Source organism: Octodon degus, unplaced genomic scaffold (assembly GCF_000260255.1).
Source record: "Octodon degus isolate 3935 unplaced genomic scaffold, OctDeg1.0 scaffold00222, whole genome shotgun sequence".
Taxonomy (NCBI): Eukaryota; Metazoa; Chordata; class Mammalia; order Rodentia; family Octodontidae; genus Octodon; species Octodon degus.
Window position 1 is genome coordinate 1701862 of NW_004524798.1, and position 20193 is coordinate 1722054.

General features: G+C 45.5%; 1 protein-coding gene across 4 annotated transcripts in view; it reads right to left on the reverse strand.

Moving 5' to 3' along the window:
• Positions 1–6: 6 nt before the first annotated feature.
• Positions 7–20193, reverse strand: part of Dgke (diacylglycerol kinase epsilon) — a 23420-nt gene continuing 3233 nt past the window's right edge. Inside the window, exons 3-12 of one of the 4 annotated variants that reach the window (XM_004645298.3) lie at positions 14300–14459; positions 11962–12081; positions 9445–9588; positions 8984–9141; positions 8359–8410; positions 6345–6458; positions 5554–5625; positions 1959–2086; positions 1321–1432; positions 7–1092 (exon numbers count right to left, since the gene is read on the reverse strand). In XM_004645298.3, the coding sequence (XP_004645355.1) occupies positions 889–1092; positions 1321–1432; positions 1959–2086; positions 5554–5625; positions 6345–6458; positions 8359–8410; positions 8984–9141; positions 9445–9588; positions 11962–12081; positions 14300–14459 (1264 nt within the window). In that variant the 3' untranslated portion in view covers positions 7–888. Of the gene's footprint in view, positions 1093–1316; positions 1433–1958; positions 2087–5553; positions 5626–6344; positions 6459–8358; positions 8411–8983; positions 9142–9444; positions 9589–11961; positions 12082–14299; positions 14460–20193 lie in introns of all 4 variants that reach the window. The other 3 variants (XM_023705529.1, XM_023705530.1, XM_023705531.1) reach the window with 3 other exon arrangements.

The following is a 20193-nucleotide window of genomic DNA, read 5'->3' on the forward strand; positions in this document are numbered from 1 at the left end:
TATATGTAATTTTTTAGTTGTGGACACTGTCTTCTAATCAAAAGAGAAGTTGGTGAACTGTCCAGTTTGGAACCCGTAACTTTCAATCCAAAGTGCCCTAAACGTTATTTAGAACAGTTCACCCATCTGCTTCTCTTTCGATACAGAGCAGGGTCCTGGGACCAGGTGCAGCTCAGCCTAGAGCCTGAACCTAGAGCCTGAAAGGATCCGGCTTCCATCCCCAGCACCCCAGAAAGAAAACTGGAGGCTTAAACAGTTCACGTTTTGTCTTTCTCTTACGTGCCCACCAAAGCGTTTCCTGGAAATCAGTTCGCAGGACTCGCTCTGGGGCACAGGCGCTCCCCAGAGCCACGCTCCACGGGACGTCCTATGCCAACCATGTGGGCTAACACAAACCATTTCCTTTCACAAAGAGCAAACTGGCTTCCAGCGTGGTGTGGAGCCACCGCATTAAGCATCAGGACCGAAGCAATCTTCCTGCCCATGTACTGTCCACCCAGGGTGTGCTGTTCGAGCGAAGGAATGAGCACACACTTCGGGGAGACCCTACTCCCACGATACAGCTGAGAATTTTTTTTTTCTACCAGGAATTGAACTCATGACCTTGAGCTTGCCAGGCAGGTGCTGTGCCGCTGAGCTATAAACCCAGCTGTAAAAAAAAAAATTCATCTTCATGCTTTCTGTGGCTTTTTCAAAGTTAGTTATAGATAACTGAAGTATCTTGCTGAAAAAAACAGGTGTTTGCAAGAAATGGAAATTTGGCTGCTCGGGGAATGCAACACACACAAAGGTGGACCTGGCACACCATGAGAGAAGCGGGAATGAACGGCTGGTACAGAAGCCCTCCTCCTGGGTGACCGTACACCTCGGGTCTGCGTGGGCGACACACTACATCTGTACGTCTTCGTCTGTGTATTCAGCTTCCTTTTCATCCTCTTGATCTGAAGCACTGGAGATGTCATCGTCGGTCTGTTCTCCGGAGAAATAAAGCATCAAAGCACGGGTCTTGTGAGTTATGGTGACAGTGCAGGGCCCCTGGGCCCACGGCTCGCCGTCCACCTGCATCGGCATCATGGAGCACTTCAAGATCAGCTGGTGGTGGGAAAGAAATAATTAATAAAAAAAAGATTCAGAAAGGTCTTTGCTAGTGCCACCTGTGAGCACTTAATCCTGTTGCATTTCAACTGGACTGAGGGCTCTGCCTCCTGTTACCTCCCCACCCACGCAAGCCCTGGCACAGGGTCACTGACAGCGCGGGCCATGATTGCTGCTGAGGACGCGCCTGGCAGGCCTGCCAGCCACGGCGCCCGGCTCACCTACCCGCACCGTGTGTGCTTGTCCTATGCGGAAGGGGTTTGCCAGCTTCACTTGAATCTGAGCGCAGTGGAAAGACCCGTACACGCCAACAACTTCCAGCAGGCCATCGTCGTGCCTAACGGGACCATGGGATACGGGTCACACAGAGCAAGGGCAGCTCGTTGGCAACATGGCAGTTCCTTTGGTAATCTTTTTCTTTTGTTTTTGAGTCAGGGTCTCACTATGTAACCCAGGCTGGCCTTGAACTCACAACAACCCTCCTGCCTCAGCCTCCTGAGTAATGGGATTACAGGCTAATTTTTTTCTTTTTTCAGGCACTGGGGACTAAACCCAGGGCCTCTGCACAGTGCTGCAAACCCCACCCTTCCTAAGCTTTTGGGATGAGGTCTCTTAAGTCACTAAGTTGCCCAGGGGAGGCTTGAACGTGCCATCCTGCCTTGGCCTCCCAGACTGGGATCACGGGCATGCGCTGCCAGGCTACTGAGGACAGCCACTTTTTAACACTCGTGGGCCATCCACTTATTAAGTGTTCATATTAATGAAGGCACAGAACAGAAAATCTGACTGAGAAATGAGAAACCTGTGAAAACCAGCAGGGTGCCTTAAGGAAGCAGTGACATCAGACAGTGCACCGTGCCCACCTGGCGAGAGGGTAGGTCTCGTCTCCCATCCCCTCCCACAGCCTGCAGCCGCCGCCCCAGTAGCCAATGTTGAGCACGATGATGCCTTCCAAGTTGGGCAGTTCCACTCGCTCGCCATCCAGCTCTAGCTTTAAAGAAATGCAGATAGTTAGTTATGACGGGGCGCTGCCTGCACACACGCTGCACCCCCAACTCGCACCCCGCTGGCTTCACCCGGTGGCTTTCCATAGCTGGCAGCCACCTCTTCTCACAAAGGGTAAGGTCCGCCTACTCCAGATCCTTTCCGTGGTCCTGGGGATCAACCCAAGGGTTCTACACAGCCAGGCCAGCGCTCTGCCACTGAGCTATGTCACAACACTATCTATTCTGAGGCAGGACCTAGTTAGGTTTTGCAGGCTGGCTTTGACTTTACAGTTCTCCTGCCTCGGCCTCAGATTCTCCAGTAGCTGAAATTACAGGCACGTGCTACCATGGGCCCTATAGCTTCGTTTTGTTTTGTTGAGACAGGGCCTGGCTTTGTAGCCTGGGCTAGCCTCAAACTCAGTTATCCCCTGCCTCAGCCTCCTGAGTGCTGGGATTATAGGCATGCACCATCACACCTGGCTACTTCTGAAACTTTAACTGCTGTCTCTGTGCTTATCTATTTATCCATCCATCCATCCATCCATCCATCCATCCACCCATCCATCCATCTCATATACACATCTGGAGTTGAACTGAGGGGCTCTTCACCATTAAGCTACATTCCCAGCCTGTTTTCAAATTTTTGAGATGAGGTTTCCCTCAATTGCCCAGGCTGGCCACGAACTTGTAATTCTCCTGCCTGGTACCTGGGACTATAGCCGTGTACCGCCATGCCCATTTGACAGTGCTGTTTCAGTGCACGGCGCCACATCCACAAATGCAAATGCCTGCAGAGCACTTGCTGATGGTGCCACCTAAGATTCCTATGTACAGGAGTCAAACCAACTCTTCTCTATAACCTGCTTCCTAGCAAATAGCACAGCCCCTGACCTCACCAAGCCAGGAACCTGTGAGTCATCTTCTTCATCCAATCAATTTAAAACTCATGCTATTTCCACCATTCCTGACGGCACCTTATTGGAGGACCATCGTGTCTTCCTCAGATGTTCCTGGCTGGCCCGACTCCTCTTCTGGGCCCCTCACAGAGCAGATGGGCTGACACAGGACACACCCTCAGGGCCTGCTCTGCTCACCAGGAAACGGTTCCTAAACAGCCGCTGTGGCTTGGCCTCTGTCCACCTGACCAGCCCCAGCCCCGTGCTCCCTGCAGGCCACGCTTCCCCACCCTGGGGCCCTCTGCGTATGTGGTTCTTAGCCCAGACAGTCGCGTCTTCCTTCTTCACTTAGCTGGCGCTTCATTTTTCACTTCTAGAATGATTTCCCATCACTGTCACTTTCCTACATGGTCTCTGCAGCCCCTGGGGCTTGGGCTGCTCTGATTTATTCCTGTACACACACACACACACACACACACACACACACACACACATTCATCATATGTTTCCATGTTGTGCTGCACTGTTTTTTTTTTTTCCAGAACCAGGAATTGAACTCAGGCCCTTGTGCTTGTCAGGCAAGCACTTATTTTACTAAGCCATCTCCCCCGCCCCGCACTGTGCTTGAAATACCTTTTTTTCCCCCAAATTGAGCTTACAGTAAGAGATTTAGCTCTGTTTCTGCAGTACCTAGTGTCTGACTTTGTTCTGTTTTTAAGACAGCGACTTATTCTGTAGTCCAGTTGGCCTTGCACACACAGTGATCCTCCTGCCTCAGCATCCTTACTGTTGGGATTATAATCACATAACACCACACATGGAGAGTACCTGGCCTTTTGTGGTGACTTCACAAACAACTTTTGTATAAATTAAATGTTCAGCAATAGGTGCTGGTGAGATGGCTCAGTGGTCTAAAGCACCTACTTAGAACAAGCTTAGCAAGCACAGGGACCACGGTTCAATCCCCCAGCACCACATGCCAGCCCGCCCCACCCCCTGGTGGGCTGAGCTGGCCACACACACACACACACACACACACACACACACACACACACACATAAATAAATAAATAAATAAAATTTTTAAAAAAATGTTCAGCAATAAAAGAAAGTGCTATCTTACATGCTTTGCTCTACCAGTACTGTCAATGCCCAGGCCAGGGAAGAAGGACAAAGGACGGCAGCCCAGGCCTTGCTCATGGAGTCCTGCTTCACACACACACACACACACACACACACACACACACACGGCAGCCTCGGGCGGGCATGCAGCTCTGCGTCTGCTGCAGCAGCTCTCCTTGGCTACTGTACCCAGGCTCTTCCCTCTCTGCGCCCAGGATTCACTCTCGCCCAAGATGCGCGCTAGCTCTCCCCTTCTGAGTAGTTCTGGGTTTTTCTTTCAATGTCTGTTGCTAGTGCTCATTACAGATTCTTCTCGCAAGCAAGAAAGCAAAATATACAGGACTGGTGCATCATGAGGTCAGGGCTCCTGCAGTGGTAAGCAATGACTGGTGTTCTGCTTGTACTATTTATACGTTGTCATTTTTTAGTGTGTCTGGTAGGTGACACACTGTGTCAACTCAAGCGGTCCGAGGCTTAGCTGGATGGCTCAGTGACTCCACGCCCTGGTGTGGGAAGGGCCCACCCCAGAGGGACTGAGCACTTGTAGGTATACAGAGGGGTTGAGGAAGGCCTCTGTGCGCCCACTTCCTCGGAGGAGCTTGGTCCGTGCAGCAGCACCACTTCGGAGGTGCTCGGACCTTGCAGCAGCCACCACCACTCCCTTGGGGGAGTTCCCGTCTGCAGCTGGCGTGGAAGGAAGAGAGAGAGGCTTGGCAGACGCCACAGCTGCGGCTTCTCCTTTGCTCTTCGTTGTTTTCTGCTTCCACGAACTGCTGCCGTCTTCCTTGGAGCCAGCCAAGTATGGACTGACGCCTCCACAAACTGAGCTAAATAAACCTTTCCTTCCTTCATTCTAGGTGTAGGGTACTTTGTCCCAGCAATCAGTGAAAAGTAGTGAGAGAGTACATCAGAAAGATACGTCACACAACTGATTTCAACTAAACTTGGCTTCTAAACTCCTGAGCCGGCAGGATGAAGTTGGCCCCGTATTCCCTAACCTTAGGTTTCGTCATCCTGTCTATCAGTGAAGCAGACTCTGGAGTTAGATAAACCTGGGCTCCCTCCCGCCCTGCCCAGGCAGGCCAGGGCCCCAACTGTGTGGCTGCGGGCACGCTGCGCAGTGCACAGGTTCTCCCTTCTGTGCAGCGGGACTCTAACGGGAACTGACCCACAGGGCTGTGGTAAGAACTGAGGATAACGTAAGTGCCTAAAACAAAGATGATGGGGACGGGGAGATGGCTCAGTAGCATAAGCGCTTGCCTAGCAAGCTCAAGGGCCTGAGTTCAATCCCCGGTTTCGCAAAACAAAACAAAAACCCAAAAAACAATGATGAAGGGGCTTGGCACACAAACAGATGCTCATTTATGTTAGCAAAATATGTGAACAGAAATGACAGTACTGTTACTAAAAATCTTAATTTAGAAATTATCTTTAGAGAAAGTGTTAGTAGCTTACCTCAACTTTTTTATTTAAATCTTTACATTCTTGTACTAAGCAATCTTTGGTTCCATAGAACAAATAAACAGCCTATGAAAAATGAAAGCAAAATATTAAAGCAATCCCACAGATTTTACATACATGAAGGAAAATGTAGATAAATCAAGTAAGCATTTAGTAATCACACTTGAAACAAAAAGGGCTGACATGCTTATTACCAACTCTATAAATAGCAGTATCTATTGCTTTCGTAACTCTAGTCATAAAAGTGAACTATATAAAATGACCAGTAACACAACTGCTTTAGATTTTATTTTCACATGCTGTTGCTCAGTCACCAAGTCAGTAAGAAAATCCAAAAACGAGACTTGCACCGAGGGGCTCTGTGCACTGAGGGGCTCCGTGCTTGTGGGGCCCGAGCAGCGCCAGCTGGCTGCGCGCGGCAGAAGCGGGCTGCGCCTTTCTCGCCTGTCCGTCCCGCCGAGTTTTCCAAGCTGATGCTTTTCCATGAATGGTTCAGCCAGAATCTTATTTTGCCTAAACTTTCTTTGCAAATTTAGTTGTCACTTATGACAACTTTATTTCATTTAGTCTCTAAGCACAATGTATTATAAAACATTCTAACTTCTGGCTCAAAAAATCTGCTAGTAAAATACACTTAGGAACACAACAGGCCTCTATGAGACACAGCAGGTAAATGTTTCTGTAAGTCAGTTTGGTCCAAGTTTAAGAGCACTAGATATAACGGAACTATTGATTTTTACTGTACCTTCGGTGATAAGCAGGAAATGTTATTTTATCCAACACACCTTATTAAGAATTCTGCTAGAAAACAGAGACGGTGCCTTCTCACGATGAACATGGAAATTGAGAGCCATGAGCGCATCAGGTCCAACAGAGAAATAGTTGTTCATGGTGAATTCCTGGGGGACAGGGCAAGGGTGAGTGCCGAGGCCCGGTGGCCCACTGCACGTGCAAATCCTAGTCTTGGGTGCTGAGAACTGAATGCTTTCTGTGTGTACTTTCCACACACAGCATGTGTTTCCTAAGCCCACCCCAGCCCTCCACCCCAGGGCTCCTTCTGCTGCTCCACCGAGCCTCACTGGGGCGTGTGTGCGCGTGTGAGCGCTCTAGCGCTTATGCCAGGCTGCTGCCGGCCCTTAGCTCCCCTCGCTCCCCCACTCAGCCTGGGGTCCTCAGCCTCTGGTCTTGAGCAGCAAGCCCAGCTGCCAGCTTCTCCACAGCTGTTTGGCTGATGACGGTCGTAGCCTGACTCATTTTCTTTCTACCAAGCCTGAAACTATCTTTGTCTTGGTTAATGTCATTTCCACATACTTGATCATAAAAATTAGAAACCTAGAGTAACACATGTTTTTCTCTTCCCCTTGTACCAATCAATTGCCCAGCCTTGATCAGTTCTAACTTCGAAAGGTCTTGAACTGACCTCATCCTAAGAATCCCCTCATTCCTGCCCTACTGCAGGCTCTTAAGCCACTTTCACATTATCTCTAGGGGAACAGAAACACGTGCGCACGCGCACATGCACACATACACACACAGGCTGGCTCTGAACACAGTATGTAGCCCAGGTTGGTCTCAAATTTGTGATGATCTTCCTGTTTCTGCCTCGGGAATGCTTAGATTACAGGCACGTGCTAACATGTCCGACCAGGGTATTTATTTATTTTTATGGTACTGGGGATTCAACCCTGGACCTCCACATGTGCTAGGCAAGTGCTCTACCACTGAGCTATATCCTCAGTTCCAGAATATCCTTTTTCTTTTTTACTATTTATTGTCTTGAGACAGTGTCTTACTCTGTAATTCAGGCTGGCCTTGAATTTGTGGCAATCCTCCTGCCTCAGCCTCCTGAGCACTGGGAGTACAGGCATGCACTACCATGTCTGACCAGAATATCCTTTTAAGGGGCTGGCCAAATAGCTCAGTGGATTAAAACACCTGCAAGGCCTGGGGTTCGATCCCCAGGCCTGCAGTGCCGGCCTCGTCCCTGTGGCGTGCTGATGAGACTGGGCATGGTGGCGCATGCCCGTAATCCCAGCTCTTGGGAGGCTATAAACAGGCAGATCACTACCAGTCCGATCTAGCAGTGAGACCCTGAACACCTTGTAGACCCTTCCCTAAAATACAAAAAAAAAAAAAAAAAAAAAAAAAAAAAAAAAAAAAAAAAAAAAAAAAAAAAAAAAAAAAAAAAAAAATATCCTTTTAAAATAAAGATGTGGGTTGGGGGTGGTTAGTCAGTAGTAGAGAGCCAGCACCAGTAAACAACTCATCTCTGATCTCTGTGCTATTTGCTAACCATGTTTCATGCTCTGGCAAAAATCCTTGTTTCTTTCTGCATTGATGCAAGTTGTATTTACATCTTAGGACCAACTTGCAGGCACCTCCTCTGCAGTCTTCCCAGCTGGATCTGACAGGCAGAACCACGCGCTCTTGCAGCCTGCTCTCCTATGACGTTATGCGGGCAAGGTGGGAACATGGGTCTCTCCTGCTCCATCACCAGCTCCCCTGGGACAAGCACCAGGTCCCTGTATCCCAAAAGACTGCGGCATCTCTGCCACTGAGGCGCTCCATGTGTGCCTGTGAAAACTACTCAGGAAACTAGCATGGTGGTACATGCCTCTAATCCCAGCACTAGGGAGGCTGAGGTAGGAGATCATTGTGAGTTCGAGACCAGCCTGAGCAAGGCCAGCTTGCACTCCATAGTGAGACCATGTCTCAAAAAATAAAAAAAAAAATCTTCCCCCAAACTCAAAAACACAAGATATACACAAACTACTTAGAACTGAAGCACAGAAAACATACCTTGGGCTTTCTTAGGCTATAATATCCTTTATTGGTGACCTGAACTTTCCACCTATGAAATAGCAGTTTCAAAAAAAAAAGAATTAGTACTTTTTACCAAAATACCTGCACTCTGGATGCCTAGTAGATGAAAATTTTCTGTTAAAATAGCATTTAAGAAAGCATCCACATCTAAGTAACCTTGCAAATTGTGAGGAAGTATTGAGCATAATTTACAACTTTCCACCCTAAATAGTAGTAAGACATTAACACCTATGTATAGTCTTTTACATTTAGGTTGTTTGACTTTAGGCCCACAAAAAATTTTATGTAAAACATATATATATTAAAAAAAAAAAAAGAAAAAACATATGGAGAGAAGGAGGGAGGGAGGGAGGGAGGGAGAGGGAGAGAGTGACAGAGAGACAGACAGACAGACACAAGGTCTCAATAAAATTAATTTATTTTCGGTCTTGTGAGACAGAGTTTCACTGTGCTGACTGGCTGGCTTTGAAGTTACTACATAGTCCTGGCTGTCCTTGAACTTGCAGCAATACTCCTGCCTCAGCCTCTTGAGTACTAGCATTACAGCCAAATAATACTCTGAAAACACCAGAAACAGCCTTTTTGGCTAAGTGTACCTTACCGGTCTAGCTTGATTCCATCTGCTTCCATTACATTTCTTAAGACCTGTGCAACTGGGATCTCTCCAGCATAACCTGCACCCCAGCCCAGTGTATTGGACAGATCGTTGCCTGTCCCCAGAGGCAAGACTGCAACCTGTGGGATGTATTTTTCTTGTCCCTAGAGTAAGAAAGATATAGTTCAGACTTCTCTCATTCGACTAGTTATAGCATCATAATATTCTGTAAAATGCAAAGAACAAAGCAACGAAGATATCAACTGTGCTTAATTATGTTCATATTATTCACAGTAGCAACGTCTTCTAATATCCACCTGCATAAATGCTGTATCTCAGAGATGCTTCTGTGGTTCCACGGTGGACAGAACCCAGGCCACGTGTGTGCTGGACAGCAGTGGGCACTCCAGGCCCTGCAGCATTGAGTGACACCCTAGCCCAAAAGTACAATTCTGAAAGGGGGATACCTTAATCTTCATCTCATCAACTGCGTCCAGGACCCAGCCCACAGTACCGTCCCCTCCACAAACCAGGACCCGAGCTGAATAACAGGGAAGAAGAGTACAAATTTGCAGGGCTTTGATAGGAGGAGTTTTAGTTACATCAAAAACCTAGAATGAAAGAACGAGAGAAAAGTTACTTTTATCCCATTCTGCCCTCCCGCTGCGAGGAACACTCTCCTGTAGCGGAGTGGACGGGGGCTAGGTAACAGCAGCGGCCACAAGCCAGGTCCCAGCCCCGCTCCACGCTCCAGGGTCAGGACCTGTGCACAGGAAGGTTCATGTTTGGCTGTCTTTCTGGAGATAATGAAATACTGAGACAGATTCAGCTGCTCATCATGTTACCTTAGCTTTTCTCAGCTCACATGAAACCACACCCACCTTTCACTAGTTTCAGGGGCCGGGGAGATGCTCAGTAGAATAAGTGCTTGCCTGGCAAGCGCAAGGGCCTGAGTTCAATCCCTGGTCCCGCCAAAAAACAAAACAAAACAAAACAAAACAAAACAAAACTCTACCAGTTCACTAGTTTCATAATTTATCTATTTATTTTGCAGTGCTGGAGATAGATCAAATCGATGGCCTCACATGTACCACTGAGGTACATCTCCTGGCCTCTAGTGGCTTTTAAAAAACATTATTAGTGAAAGTTACTACAAGTTTATGGGAAAGTTTTGCAAAATATAAAATGACAAAAAAGTATAAGGCCCCTTGGTCTCCATAAATGACTCTAGAAAAATACTGAGTTTTTTGTTTGTTTGTAGACAAGGTCTTGCTATGTAGTTTAGGCTGGACTTTTAAACTTATTATGTAGCCCAGGCTGGCTTTGTACTTACAGTGAGCCTTTTGCCTCAGCCTCCAGAGTGCTGGAATTATAGGTATTCATCACTACAACCAGATTGGGGAAATTATTTCAGGACACAAAATTAGCGGGGTGTGGTGGTGCACACCTGTAATCCCAGCTTTCTGGCTGGCTGAGGTAGGAGGATCTTAAATTCAAGCCCAGCCTGAGCAACACAGCCTTGGTGTAAACCTGATTACACCTGTAATCCTGGCACTCTGGAGGCTGAGGAAGGAGGATCACTGTGAGTTGGGGCCAGCCTGGGCTACAGAGTGAGTTTAAAGCCACCCTGAACTGCATGGCAAGATCCCATCTCAAAAACAAGACAAAACAATAAAAAAGGAAAAAAAAAAAAAAAAAAAAAGAGACTCAGTATTCCTTATAATAGTACAAACTGGATAAATTATGTGTTCAATTATCTTAGTTATAAGATATGTAGAAATGTAATTACTAGGACTTTGTTCCAACCGGGAAAATATTTATATATTTTTATGTATATTATATAATATCTATACTATTGAGGAGACAGCTATGCCAGCACACATTTGTATCTGTATTACTGGTCGAGCTTTTTTTTTTTTTTGTCCTTTTGGGACAGGGTTTCACTACAGCCCAGTTCAGGTTTGTCTTGAGTTCACTTTGTAGCCCAGGCTTGTGTGGAACTCGGTGATCCTCCTGCCTCAGCCTCCCAGAACACTGAGAGCACAGGGCACCGCCCGAACATGCTGTTGCCTCCTCAGGCAACAGCAGTCCCTCCCCGTGTCAGGCCCCAGCCCCAGGCTGACTTCTAGGTCTCTACTGACAGCCTTCTCTGGGGATCACCGAGCGGGAAGCGTATGTGGTCCCTCCTCCTGTCTTCCTGCACTCGGTATAACGTTCTCTGGACTTTATCTACTGTATACACGGCTGGCTCCTTTGTGCCACTCAGTAGTATTCCCCCGTACGGGGGAATATGCCTTATCCGCTCACCACCTGGGCCATTCGAGTGGTCCTACTCGCCGTCTACTGTGAAGGACGCTGTGGAGACGTGCATGCAGGTCTGTGGGATGTGTCTCCACGTTCCTTGGGAGGACTCCCGCAAGTGGGATCGCTCGGTGACTTGATTTCCATTTTTCCACATATCTGAAAGGCTTAATCCTTTTACAATTTATTCTTTCCTATAACTAGGTGATTAGTGACTAAAGTAGTAATAATCATTGCACTTTAGGAATTGAAGAACTAAAATTAAAGATGGATAAAGCAAAGAAAATCGGGCTGGGGAGATGCTCAGCAGCCTAAGTGCCCGCCTGGCAAGTAAGTGCTGGACCCGCTTCCATCCCTGGTAGCGCATGCCTTGCCAGCCCCGCCCGGGGCGCCAGGCGGCCACTGAAACCAGGCGTGGTGGCGCATGCCGGTAATCCCAGTGCTGCAGAGACTGAGACAGGAGGACCAGTATGAGTTCAAGCTGTATAGCAGAGAGACCTTGTACCAAATAAATAAAGAAATAAATGAAAAAAAAAATAAATAGTTTTTAAAAATTAAGAACACATTCCTCTGTTGGCGGTCACTTAGGCTGATTTCGTATCGTGAACTGTGCTGCCATAAACATGGAAACATGGAAACGCAGATGCCTTTAAAAAAAGCAAAAGGAAGGAAAGTTCAGTTACCTGGACTGGATTTAACAAGATCCTAAATTCTCCCAACAGTCCTTCTCCCATGTTGGTTCCACTACGAGAGTTGGCCAGGATTATTAATGGGGTCCACTGCTGTCCAAACTTAGACGCTAGCTGAAAAAAATTATATGAATGAAGTGTTTAGTATTTCAGAGATAGCGAACACAACATATTTTTATTTTTTATAACATGCTATAATTTAATTTAATCATGCTGTAATTTACTGAAATAAGAACTATGCCAGTATAGCAAGCAAATGACGCAATTCTAAGAATGGGAGAGGACCTTAAGAGACTACTTCCACCTCCTGGAGGGTCCTCTCCCGCCTCGCTCTGAGTCCTCGAGCACACGCTTCCACACTCACACTAACAGACAGCACAGCCCGCGGCTATACCAAGGTGGCAGGATGTTCCGACCTGAGTTGAAAATCCGCCTCTCAGCCCGTGCATTCGTTGTTCTAACTGTGCTTCTAGCTCAGCCAGAAGTCATTTATTTTCTCACGTCATCGCAGGGCTGAACCTGAAGCACTACAGGGTTTGTATCCCCTATCGGACCGCACAGACCCAGACCCAGAAGAGTTCGGGTTCTCATATCTGCACACACATGATGGGATTGTCTTTTTTTTTTTTTTTTTTTTTTTTTTTTGAGACAGGGTCTTACAGGGTCTTACTTTGTAGCCCAGAGGCTGGCTTTGAACTCAGAGTGATTCTCCTATCTCAGCCTCCTGAGCACTGGAATTATGCTTTCACGGTGAATTCAAATAAGGGATTGTACATTAAAAGAAAAAAAGTATCACATTAAAGTTTAAATCCCCTGAGAAGATAAAGCAGGAGGATTGTGAAGAGCTACACAGTGAATAGAGGGCCAGCCTCAACTACATAGGGAGACCCTGATTCAAACTCTGCCTCCCAAATTTTTTAAAAAGCACCAGGCAAAGTGATACACACCCATAATTTCAGTACCGGGAACTGAAGCAGGAAGACTGCTGGGAGTTCCAGGGCAGCCTGACTACATATTGAGTCAACCTCTCTCTAATAAAATTCCCAACTCAAAACGTAAAGTTTCATCTTTTCCTTGTAGGAATAGCAATAAAGATAACACTGAAGATACAAATTCTTAACTTGAAAAAAAAGACAATTAACTGTAAAATAAAGCAGCTCAATTATTTTGGCATATTCAAGTATGAAATTGTTTTTCTTTTTTTTAAGGGGGAGTGATACAGTTTTAGGGATCGAACTCCGGGCATTCATACTGAGCTACAGCCTTAGCCTCGGGACTCATGCAGTTCCCAAGGTAGGATCTGAACTGCTGATCTTTTCCTTTGGTCTCCCAGAGTCCCAGGGTTATCGGTGTGCACTGCCACCCCTGGATAAGTCTATTATTATTATTACTATTTTAAATTTAGTACAGGGTCTACAGGGCTCACTACACAGAGCGGACTTGTGGTGGTCCTCCTGTTTTCAGCCTCCCAAGCACTGCGATTACAGGCATTATCACACTCAGTCTCAAACACGGGCTCAGTGTGCCCAGGGGGTGGGCTGGCATGGCACGTCCCTGCGCTTTGCCTAAGCAGGCACTTCACTCCACTGAGCTATCTGGCCGGCCCTGTATAACTATTTCTTAAGAACTGGCTAAAGACAGATTAAATTTACACCAATTTTTATACACATGTCCACACTGCAAACCCTGCCAAGAACTTCAGTGTTTAAATAGGTTAACACGAGTGGTTTAGAAATTACTAGGATGTTTCCAGTGTCCCTCTATGCATGAGAGAACTCAGGAACCAAGATGTGTGACACATCTCTAGGAACTGGTAATGATTTCACGGTTTACCATAAGGACAGTCTGTATCTCCCTTTGGTGCTTATCGTCTATTTAAATCTATCTCTGGCCCTAATTTTTCTTTTTTTATATATTGTCTGTAAATCAACATCTGGGTTGTGGTTTTTTTTTAAATTATATCTTATTTTTTTAGAGCAGAATATATTTATTGGGGGGAAAAGAAAGCTCCAATCCAAGAGTGGGGCAGAAGGGGGACCCAAGTGGGTTGCCCAAAAATTTATCCGTTTTATTTTTTTATTAGTGCATCTTATTTTATTTATTTCATTAGTGCAATATATATATATATATATATATATATATATATATACACACACACACACACACACACACACACACATCTTTAGGAATTTGTACCTGTATAAGATATATCTTGTTTCTTTTTTTCCCCCATTCTTCTCCCTGATTTTTCATATATATATAAACAATTGCACATACTGACTTAAACAACTTTTAAAAAATCAATCATATAAGAAAAATAAACTCTAATTACCACTTCATAATCTGTTTTCTTGTTTTTACGCATCTGATTAACGGCTGTTATGTAACTCGGTGGAATGATGAGGCTTTTAAATTCTCCAAAGTCACACTTTTCATTCCTTAAGCTGTTTTTCATGCACTCATCATGTACTGTTTTCTGACACCAAACACACCTGATGGAAGGAAGAAACAAAAATCACTTCACTATGGGACCGGGGAGATGGCTCAGTGGAGTAAGTGCTTCCCTGGCAAGTGCAAGGGCCTGAGTTCAATCCCCGGTTCCGGGGTGTGTGTGGTGGGGGAACCAGTTCATTTTAAACCATAATCTCCTGATCCACAAATAATTATTTGTTAAAAACTACAACAGTAACTTCATCTAATGAGTATAAAATATGACAAAGACATGCTTCTGTTTCTGATGGTAAAAACAGAGCTACATGGTTTCAAGGTATCTGGCCTGTCTGCCTGCCTGTCTGTCTCTCTCCTTTCCGACACAGGGTCTTGCTGTGCAGCTCAGGCTCGCCTTGCACTCACTTTCTAGAGCAGGCTGGTCTCCAACTCTCAAGGATCCTCCTGCTGCAGCCTCCTGAGGGCTGGGATGAAAGGCATGCCACCGCGTGTGTTCTCAACAGCGGTTCTTCAACTGAGGTCTGGAGCTTGGAGATCCTTTCAGGCTCTCTAATGTTCAAATCATTTTAATAATGCTAAAAATTATTTCACTCTCATTCTCTCAAAAGCATACAGCAGAGTTTCCTGGAAGGTATATGACACGTACTACCAGAAAAGACTAAATATATTAGCAGACAGGTCAACAGTAGGTGATTTCTTAAAAAGAAATGTGCACAAGTGTGCACCACATGACATTTCTCACTATATTTTCATAAAAGTACATTGTTTTAAAAAGGAACATTTCAAAAAATTTAGCTATTTATACCACCCTAAACATCAATGCGCACCATCCACAGAACCAAATGCCTATCCCAAACAGTGGATGTCCTCACTAGCCGTCTGCACTTAGCTGAGACACGAGTGTGTGGTCTGCAGAACCTGCTGCCTAGATGTGCCAGTGACAAGGCTGTGAAGACCTCTGCAGGTCCAGCCTGGAAATCTCTAAACCTGGAATGGAAGTCAAACGGTCTAATTCTTTTTAGCAGTTTATAGTTATGTTTTTGAAATACAGATAGATACATGCACTTAGATTTGCCTGTGTGTCCAACAAGCAGGGAACAGTGCTGGTAAGCTCTGGGGTTGCTATTATTAATCTGCTTAGTATTTAATCCATTAACAGATAAGGTAAATCTGACTGACAAAGTCAGGTCACCAAGAAAGAATGGTTATAAGTAATTTTTTAAAAGACTGGTGTGAGGATGGCCAGATAACTCAGCAGACTAAAGCACCTTCTTAGGCAGGCATAGGAACCATGCTGGCCCCACCCCGGGGGCGCACTGAGTCAGTGATTGAGACTGGGCATGGTGGCGCATGTAATCCCAATGCTTGGGAGGCTGAAAACAGGAGGATCACCACAAGTCTGATCTGTGTAATGAGACCCTGTCATATTCATATATATATATATATATATATATATATAAAAACATAACTGGTGCGGCGGTGCACACCTGCGATCCTAGCACCTTGGAAGCTAAGGCAGTAGGACTGCAAATTTTAGCCCAGCCTGCACAATTTAGCAAGACCCGATCTCAAGAGAAACAATAAACAAGGGGTGGAGAAGTAGCACTGTAGCACTGTGCAAACATAATCCAGTATTGCAAGACAAAACCAAAAGAGTAACACTCTTGCACCCAGATGTCAACTCTCCGGGTTTTCTTCGAAAGAGTGCTTTTCCCTTTCTGATATTCAGATTTGTCAAGTACTTACTGTCCTTTGCTTGAAAACTATATATTACTAAAAAGAGTTACAAATGCGTTCAGAGAGATCTACAGGGAGCTGGCCTTGCTTTCAAATTGACCTACAATAAATAGATGGTCACACAGCTAAAGCATAAGGTTCCATGTACTGGCCTACCAAGAACTAAGCTGGATGGGCCTAGAGACACTGATCTGCCTAACTTCTAGTATTCACACTGCACGGTAACCAGAGCCTGCACGTGACGACTCCGGACACGCATATGGAACGGGATGCATTCTGAGGAGTCACGGGTGTCTTCTTCAGAAGGCACTGTCCATGTGTGAGCAAACCAGTGTTCAGAACAAGGTAGAATATAGCCGCAGCCTCCTTGCATGGTCTAGACAACAATGGTGGCTTCATGAAAGCCTCCGATCTGTTCAGCTAAAGCCAAAATGCTTACTAGTGCCATTTGCAACCCTAATACCTATGCTCTTCTCTTACCTTGTCATTGGTATTTGGCTTTGCCTAGAATTCATCCTCCCTCCCTCTCCCCCCACCTATACCTCACCTTCTCCCTCTCCCAGAACACAACTGGGCACAGTGGCACAGGATTGTAATCCCAGTTTATGCAACCCTCCTACCTTAGCCTCTTACATAGCTATGATTACAGGTGCGTATCATGATGCCCAGCTCTTCTTCAGCATTAAAGTTAGTTTGTTTCTTTCTTGTATTTTTAGTAAGGATCTACAGGGTCTCACTACATAGATTGGACTCAGTGATCCCCATGTTCAGCCTCCCAAAGAGCTGGGATTACAGGTGTGCACCACCACGCCCCACCTCAATTGCCCTCTCAGCATGCCCCGGGGTCGGGGCCAGTATGACATGCGAGGGATCTAGGGCATCTGTCTAAGCAGGCGCTTCAATCCGCTGAGCTATTTGGCTGGCCCATTTTTTTTCTCTTTTAGACAGGGTCTTGTTACACAGTTTCAGGCTGGCCCAGTGTAGTCTCAAACTTGTAGCAATCCTCCTGGTTTAGCCTCCTGAATGCTGGAATGTCAGATATGCGCCACCACCTTGGCTTCTGCTTTAGTTTTTATAAAATAGTTAATGGAGTAAAAAAAAAAATTGGCAGCAACATTTGTTATTTTCCCTAAAAACAGTTGCTGGAAAAGGCAGCTGAATTACATATGAATTTTTGAGATGGTCATTTTTGAGAGTCACACTAGAATAGGGTTTGGCAAACTGATTTTGTGAATAAAATTTGAGTGGAACACAGCTCTAATGCTATGATTGTGCATTTATTTATTTATTTATCCATTGAGGCAGGGTCACATGGTGTAGTTCAGACTGGGCTTGAACTCCCCGTGATCCTCCTGCATCAGCCTCCCAAGTACTGGGATGTCAGGTGTGCACCACCACGCTTGGCCATTCATTTACACAGTGTTTTGGTTTGTATCTCAATGTCTCCCCAAAGGCGCAGGTGCTCAGATGCAGGGCTTTTAGATGGGTGACGAATCACGGTGTGCTATAGCTGAATGTGAGGCTAGGCGATGGGTCGGTCAGCAGAGGGGGCCCGGGGCACAGCTGCCAGGGGCTCCTCCCTCCCAGGCTTCAGCTTGGCTCCCTGCTTCCTGGCGTCGTGAAGGGAGCTGCTGTCCCTCACAATGTGACTCACAAAGCTCATTCTGCCCTGTAGCCAGCTGCCTGCAGACTGAGACCTCTGAAAAACATGAGCCGAGTTAACTCCATCTCCTTTAAGTGGCCGGCATCAGGTGCTGTCCTCTGGCTGAGACAGTGACCAAGACAGGTAGCCCATGGCTGGCTGGCTTTGTGCTAGCCTGCGTTAAGTAGTCACAACAGACCAAAAGCTTCTTGAAGCCCAAAGTTCTGTACTTACTTTACCTCTGCTTTAGAAGATGACTTAGGATCTTTCATTACTTCAGATAATTAAAATAATGAATAGACACATTATAATAGACTAGAAAAATACAGAATTTAAGATTACAGCCAAGACAAAAACCAATATCATTCTTTTTTTTTTTTTTTTTGCGGAACCAGGGATTGAACTCAGGCCCTTGCGCTTGCCAGGGAAGCACTTATTCTACTGAGCCAGCTCCCCGGACCCTTCATTCTTCTAATAGTCAGAAGCTTTTGTTTATTCACTGTGTGTGCAGCAGTAAAAGAGAGAAAGAATGTAATGAAGACAAAATTTTATAAAATAACAAAGCACTGCTGGGTATGGTAGCACATGCTTATAATCCCAGCACTTGGAGGCTGAGGCAGGAGGACTGCTACAAGTTTGAGGCCGCCTGCGCTAGACAGTGAGTTCAAGGCCAGCCTCAAGTACACAGCTAGACCATGTCTCAAAAACAAATAAAATACTAAGTTCTTTCTTTCTTCCTGAGACACAGTATTACAGGAAATAGGGGTTTATTTTTATTTTTTATGGTATCGGGGATTGAACTCAGGACTCTGTGTTTGCCAGGCAGCACTTATTCTACTGAGCTATTTTCCCAGCCCTGGGGGTTTATTTAATAGATATAACAAATACTTTTTAGACTCTAATTCCCTATTGTGGTCCAAACAGAAGTGAGAAGAACAAACGGAAACATGGGAGAGGGCGGTTAAGATACTAGGTACAGAAACACAACGGTGTAGTTGTAGAGGCAGAGGCAAGAATACATAAAAGAAAAACATCTGCAGGGAAAGCGGCCACCAGCACAGGGTCTGACACAAAGCAGATGCCAACGAGCGCGCAGACAGAAAGGCGATGCACAGAAGCGCTTCTGTTGCCTATTCTGCGAGCTAAACTGGGCCTCGAGCCCTGTCAGGACCCCTCCAGAGTTCAGCACCTCCTTTAAGAACAGACAGGGAAGCAGCCTCCACTCCGCCTGGTAAAATCCAGAGGGCCAGACTGGTTTGTGTGCAAAGACTCTGAGTGTTTCCCCACATACCCAAATAAAATCAATTCGATTTCCCCTAAAAAATAAAACAAAACAGGTCAGAGACCTAAATATTAAAACAGAATGATCTGCTGGAAGATAAAATAGGTAACACTCTTGAAGACACAGGCATAGGCAAGAGTTTTCTGAACAAGAAAACTGCACAATAAGTAACTCTAAGAATCAACAAACATGATTATGTCAAATAAAAAGCTTTTGCACATCAAAGGAAATGAGTAACGAGCTAACTTTGAGAATGAGAATTCTGCAGCTTTTCTTTGGACAAAGACTAATATCTAGAATACAAAAAAAAATTCAAAAAAAAAAATCAGACTTCTCAAAATAAAAGACCCAACCCAAAAGGGTAACAAAAATGAACAGATACTTCTCAAAAGCAGCACAAATGGCCAGTAAATAAATCAATAAATAAATGTATGTTCACTATCTCTGGCCATTAGAGAAATACAAATTGAAACAACAATGAAACAACATTCTTTCTTTACAAAGACTGGCTATCACAATAAATCAAATAATAGCAAATGCTAGCCAGGCTGAGGGGGAAAATGAACCCTTCTACACTGTTGGTGGGAATGTAGGCTACTACAACAATTGTATTAATCAGCATGGAGGTTCCTTAAAACATTACAACTAGAGGGCTGGAGCTTTAGCTCATTGGCACAAGCGCCTGCCTGGCAAACCCAAGCTCCTGAGTTCGAATGCTTGTAATCCCAGCACTGGGGAGGCTGAGACAGGAGTCTGAGCTGCATAGTGAGACCCTGTGCCAAATAAAAAGTGTTTTTAAAAAAGTTTGAGGCCAGTCTGAACTGCACAGTGCGACCTGTCTCACAAAAAGCAGAACAAACTACTGACTAAAATAAATCAGTTCAAACATTGTAGAATATGTAACATATAACATCTGTGCTCTTTTCTCCTAGGAATACTAAGCTTTTCCTAAATTATATCAAGACCATATGCACCATGGGTGAGGGTGAAGTGTGATGGAACGGACCACTCCGTAACCTGGAAGAACAGGCTGATTTATCATTACAGACATTCATCATGCTCAACAGGAAAACAAAATTAAGGGCAGGGGCTCATGTTTGTTTTTTTTTTTTTTTTT